We start from the raw sequence: 6,000 nt of genomic DNA, 5'->3' as shown, positions 1-6,000 counted from the left end.
AAGAAAACAAAGGAATACACTCTAGTAGTTCATGCTTTTTTTAAAAAAAGTCTAAAATGCCACAGTCATTCTTAAATTTATGTTCACTGATTTTCTTCCCTTATGGAGTTTTCTTTTAAACAGTTAAGTAGGCTCATAATGCCACCTGGCGGACACACATAGCATGTATACTAAGCAATATTTCCGCAGTGTTAAACCTGGGTATTATTTATGAGATAGAATGCAACAAACAAAGCTGAAGTATTTTATTAATAATTTATTGTCAGTAAGAAAGACTGGCTAATGGTAGATTTCAGTAAAAACCTTTACAAGACCGTTGCATCACAAATATACAGACACTATAAAAACTGTGCCAAGGTGGTTTTGGTTCTAAATAGGTATGCAAGTGGGCCCCCAAAGTACTTTTCGGTTAAAGAAAAGTGTATATTGTTCCAAATACAGAAAGCTATGTAAGACACTGTGATGTTGGTTTTTTGCCCAAAAATTATCAGATACCTTTTACAACTGGAAATTATGTACACTTAGAAATGATTACACTGAAATCTATAAATGAAATGCCAAACATCTGTGTGATCATACAAATTAAAATACAGTGAATTCCTGAATGTAATAAAACCCAAGGTGTGCTTGGCTTAATGGCACACGAGGAAAACAAATCTGCAAAGTATCTACAAAATCTAGTTAAAACTATAGAAATCAAAACTGTACATAACATTTACAAAAAGAGATAAGAAAAAATGATTTTTTGGGAACTATATAAATACATTAATCATGCTAAGATGAGGAAGTGGTACGTGTTTTGCTTCATTTCTTTAACATAGACAATTTAAGTACAAAAAGAAAAAGAAAAAACACACACACAGTTTCAGGAATGGCACAGCCAATGGGAGACCTGTCATCGATTAAATTTGCAGGCGGTCAAGAAATGGGAGAAACTGGTTAATACGCTGAAATGTGCTGCATGATCCAGTGCAGCCATGCCAGTCTTAGCTCACTGAAACAGAAGCGCTCGAGCACTGCCGTGAAGAGGGTGGGGGAAAAAAATAAGCTCTCCGAGATTGCTCTAGAATCCTTTTTTTTAAAAAGTTCATTAACATCCAGGCACTTTTTGTTGAGGAAGGTTGTCAGACTTCTGTGTGTTGCTGAGGCTCGAGTGGAGGAATGACCACATCTTCAAAATGTCCGTCATCTCCACTCTCATAGTCACTCATCATCACTTCAGACTCCATTTCACAGCACGCTGACACATCAGAGCATGAAGCCGTGGAAGCATACACAGACATGGACATGTTGTCTAGGGGGAGTGCTTCAAAGTCTCTATTGTACCCTACAGAGTATGGGGCATAGGGTTCTCTGTAACTACTGGAGACTCCGTTGCTTGTGTTTTGGGGTTCCAACCGGTCTGAAGGATAGTGATGGGGCAGGTACTGGTTGAGATTGAACCTCTGCCTGCTCCTAGCAGAGGACTCCAAGCTACCTACAGCAGATATGTCTCTGGGTTGCTGCATTGAGTCAAACTGATCACTGTACTCCGGGGGTAGCGGTGGAAGGTCATCAGGAGCTGGGAAGTCATCTGGCGGAGGCGGAAAGTCACTTTCAATGTCGTAGCCTCCAGGGTAGTAGTCCGCATCAATGGAGTTTGGATCTGTGTAGAGGGGTGCCGGCTCTTCCACCACCTCATAAGTTGGATACTCCTGTATGCCAGGAAGCTGGACACTTGGCATCCAGTCGGAGGTATCCCAGTGATATGCTGCAGAGTGAAGATTAAAAAGGGGAGAAAAAAACCAAAGAAAACAAGTTTCAATATCTCATTGTCAACACATTCTCAGAATTGAAAACAACGACAATACATAGAGACCAAGAACAACACAACTACCAGTGATCAGAGTATATCTGACCTTGTCCCCGAGGTTAACAAAGGCATTTAGTGTTGCAACCGCAAGTTCAGTGTGCCATGCAGTAGATAATTCATTCCATCATCTAGCCTGGGATAGCTATATTTTCAAGATACCTCACTCTAAAGTGAGGGAAGCTGAAGTTCACTAAGGAATGGGCTGGCAAAAAGCCATTCTTTCTGTGAAAGAAACATCTCTAAGAGACTCTCTTGTGTCACCTAAAGAGCTGGTGACTGATGGCTTGGCTAGTATCACCGACAAGGCTTGCCCTTTTTACCTGACTGTAGCCATTTGCTACCTTTCTTTTCCTAATGCCTCACATATCCATCCTTTAAATTTCAAAAAGGTTCACAGAACTGCAGCCTTACTCCATTGACACAAATGGCACTTAGCATATACATGATTAACTTGTTCCCATTTATTTTAATGGAACTAAAAAACACCTAATTTCTCCTGGATTGGGACTAGTAAATATATAGTCCTCCAGCTGGTAAGGTACCCAGCAGATGTTACCATTTTATTATAAAAGTCACTAATGCCTTTAATTACTACCCATCAGCTCAACAGTTAATTTTTATAACACAATCCTGCAAAAAAAAGAAGACAATTTAACATTTTGTGATTAAAAAGGACCATTAGTTTGACGTTTCAGCATTCAAAAGTGAGAAACAACAACTCCCACAACATTAAGCTACCCATGCACAAATAGCAGAATTATATTGTGTTGTTGAACAAGGTATACAATTGTTGCACAGAGGGTAAAAAGAATGAACACTAGTTTCATGGCTACAACATCACCACATTACAAGCTTTTTAATTACTGCAAACGGGCTGAGATAAGGGAGGGGGATGTCTAGTAAACAGGCTGAAATTACTGCATGTACCACACAAGGAACAAACAAGTGAGGGCAAGTTAGTGTGGAGGGCAAATATTAACAGACATTGAAGTGAGCATCAATGAACAACTGCATGCAGAAGTCACCTCTTGAATTGCTCAGGTCAGGAACAGCAAAAGATTCTTTTGGTGGCAAAATGAAGCAAAAGGGAAGAAAAGATGCACAGTTAGGAATCCAAACTATCCAAACAAGACCAGCCTAAAAGCCTAAAAACAGCAATAACTGACACAGCAGCAATGATGGACACACAAATACGCCCCTGCTTTCTCCCCTTTCAATTGCAGGGAAACTGGTTTCCATTTACACTGGTGCAACCAAATTCAGTGAGCAACACATAGAGAGGAAAATATTTTGTTTCCCAGCTAATTAGATTAAATAGCTTTAAAGCTGAAGAGTGAAATCCAAAGAGCTATGTTAGACATGCCAAAGGGAATGTCCAATAAGACTTTTCATTTTTTTCTTTGAACAACAGCCCTATGTATGCTGTATGTTCAACCTGCTTTTGACAGTCCCTGTGTCTTAAAAGTGGGGGAGGTCTTCACGATCCCCTTGTTTGCAAGAAATTTATTGTGTGGTTCTTTGGGTCCTGCTAGAATGCAACTCCTTGAAAAAGGACAGAGCCTGCAAAACTTCTATGGACATAACATGGTCCAAATGTTATGCATGGAGGAAAATATAAAGAAATAGCTTGTGATCTAGCATGGTTTGTTGCATATATTTATCTTGAAGCACTGTGGCAAATTCTGGAATTACCTGTCTGTTGCTTTTTTAAAAAAAATCTTAAAGCAATATGGATTAAAGAAAAAATATATTTTGAACGCTGGGAAGTCATATATAGCCTATCTGTTGCACGCCTATGATTGCTTTGTTGTAGGAGTACACATATATCTCTTGACAGCATTTAATACGGTTTTTCAAAGAATAAATGTGTTGACAATAACAGCTGTCTTTACAGGTATTGATTCCCACTTCTGCGGCATCCCCCAATGCTGCTCCTGGGGGTGTGGGATACCACCCAGGAATATCTTTGGGAGAAATGAAAAATCAGTGCAGATGTTTCTTTTGCATCCACAGAACTTCTGCACAGAAGCCAAGTCACTATTATTGGGTCAAATTTCCATGAAACTAATCATTGCTGGAATTGTGTTGTTCCGACAACTGTGTTAGAAAGGCTTGTCTTAGGACACCAGCTCTCTTTTTATCTGGGATCATTGTCTCATTTCAAGTATACTTTAAATGCAGAGCGTTTGATGAATTTTTTATCAGCTTATGGGCATGTGTGTAAAATGCTGTTAAGCTGCAGCCAACTTATTGTGACCCCAGCAAGGGCTTTCAAGGCAAGTGAGAAGTTGAAGTGGTTTGCCATTGCCTTCCTCTGCAGACTTTTCTTTGATGGTCTCCCTTTCAAGTAGTTTCCAAAATTTAATGAGATCACTCTAGACTTTCCTCCTCTATCAGTTTATAGCATCTACTACCCCAACTCTATAGATTATGTTACAGAGTATTGATTAATACCTGTGCTTTCCTATATATAATGGAAGGCCAATGTTTTCATTGGCCCTTTCTTGACATGCCAGACAGAGCAAAGTAACAATGTAGCCATAAATCCTGATAGTCAAATCAGGTTGATTACAGACCGGCAGTTTGAGCGACCCAGAGACGGCTCAGAAACCGACTTGAAAAATTAATCCAAACAAATACATCTGCCGCCTGCCTCCATCCCGTACTCACCCTGTCCTCTGGCATCCTCAGAGCGGCTCAAAAAGCAACCATGTTCGAAGTGGTAGCAAATTTCTTAGCCACACGCCAGTTGCCTCTTTGGCGTCTGGATGCAAAAGTGAGGTGTCTTTGTGGTGTGAACGTGCCAAGCTGCCCCAAGCTGCTTCTGGCTTTTTTTTTTTTTTTTAAAGTATTGCTTTCAAGCACATAGGCGCACAAGTGCACATGTGCATAACAAAAAAATGAATGAGAAAAAATAAGTCCAAACTAAGCTACAGGGGACGGTGCACAACAGCCATCTGATCGTGCCAAGTCGCCCTCTGGATGGGATGGGAATGGCTTGCAGGGGAGTGTTTGGATGCTTCTTTTTGAGCCGGCCTGATTTGGGATGCCTCCCATCCGCCCCAAACTGGCCGTCTTTTATCAGCCAATGTGAAGAGGTTTTTTTGACTCTCTGATGGATTAATGAACTTTCCCTCAAGAGAAGTTAGGGAAACCTTTTTCTTTAGAGAAACTGCTGGTGGCATGTTTGTGAGAAGCTACACATGGTGGCTCTAACTACCTGAACAGTGACAATTTATAAATTAAGAAGAAAAGTTTTTATATCACATTTTCTCTACCTTAAAGGGTCTCAAAGCAGCTTATAATCACCTTTCCTTCCTCTCTTCACAACAGTCAACTCCTAAAGCAGGTGGAGCTGAGAATTCGGAGGGAACTGTGATTGGCCCAGCAGGCTTCATTTGGAGAAGTGGGAAATCAAACCTGGTTGTTCAGATTAGAATCTACTGCTTTACCACCACTTACAATCACTTGAAATATCCAGGGATATAAGGAGGGCTGGACTTTCCATAAGGCTAAGATGACTGTTCAATTAAGCAGGTACCCCAGAGTCAGCAGCTATCTGTCTCTACCCACTAATACAGCCAGATGCTCCAAGAATGTACCACCCAGAAGCTGATTCAAAGAGGTTGTTTCAAACTGGATGGATGAAGCAACTTTTGCACTGCATAAGCAGGATGAAAAGATATTATGTGACTTTTGAGAGAATGGTATTAGAAGACTTTCTGTAGGAGGGGTAAATATGCCTTGCATTTTGAACGATCAGTATTTTCTTTTCAATTAGATTCCTTTTAGAGTGCAATTCTAAACAGTTACACCCTTCTACTAAGCCCACCAATTTAAATGGATTCAGAAGGGTGCAGTTAGGATTGCAATATTAGACACTCACAGCAACACAGAGAGCTGGTAACTCCATCACATAGAAGAAATGGCTCTTAAAGGATGCGCATTCTATGACACATCCATGCGGCATCTCAAACAAATAAGGTATTCTCTCTGCAGGTTCATCTTTGTGGCATTTTTGGGACTACCAGATGAGTCCTTTGGGAGTTGGATGACAGCTCCTATGTGTGATCTGGAGCTATGAAGCAGATTACTTCTTTTCATATATGGTGAAACAGCCTGAGGCAGAAAAGCTCACACAAAGTCAA

The 6,000-nt window shown here is 40.5% G+C and overlaps 1 protein-coding gene across 6 annotated transcripts in view; it reads right to left on the bottom strand.

The window, feature by feature from the left end:
* Positions 1–241: 241 nt before the first annotated feature.
* FAT1 (FAT atypical cadherin 1) overlaps positions 242–6,000 on the bottom strand; it is a 157,500-nt gene continuing 151,741 nt past the window's right edge. For 3 of the 6 annotated variants that reach the window (XM_060246423.1, XM_060246424.1, XM_060246425.1), the window contains 2 exons: positions 2,878–2,913; positions 242–1,750 (listed from right to left, as the gene is read on the bottom strand). In XM_060246423.1, coding sequence (XP_060102406.1) covers positions 1,125–1,750; positions 2,878–2,913 — 662 coding nt within the window. In that variant the 3' untranslated portion in view covers positions 242–1,124. The remainder of the gene's footprint in view (positions 1,751–2,877; positions 2,914–6,000) is intronic. The other 3 variants (XM_060246426.1, XM_060246427.1, XR_009555787.1) reach the window with 2 other exon arrangements.

Source organism: Heteronotia binoei, chromosome 9, assembly GCF_032191835.1.
Source record: "Heteronotia binoei isolate CCM8104 ecotype False Entrance Well chromosome 9, APGP_CSIRO_Hbin_v1, whole genome shotgun sequence".
Classification (NCBI taxonomy): Eukaryota; Metazoa; Chordata; class Lepidosauria; order Squamata; family Gekkonidae; genus Heteronotia; species Heteronotia binoei.
This window is presented reverse-complemented; position numbering and strand designations above follow the sequence as displayed.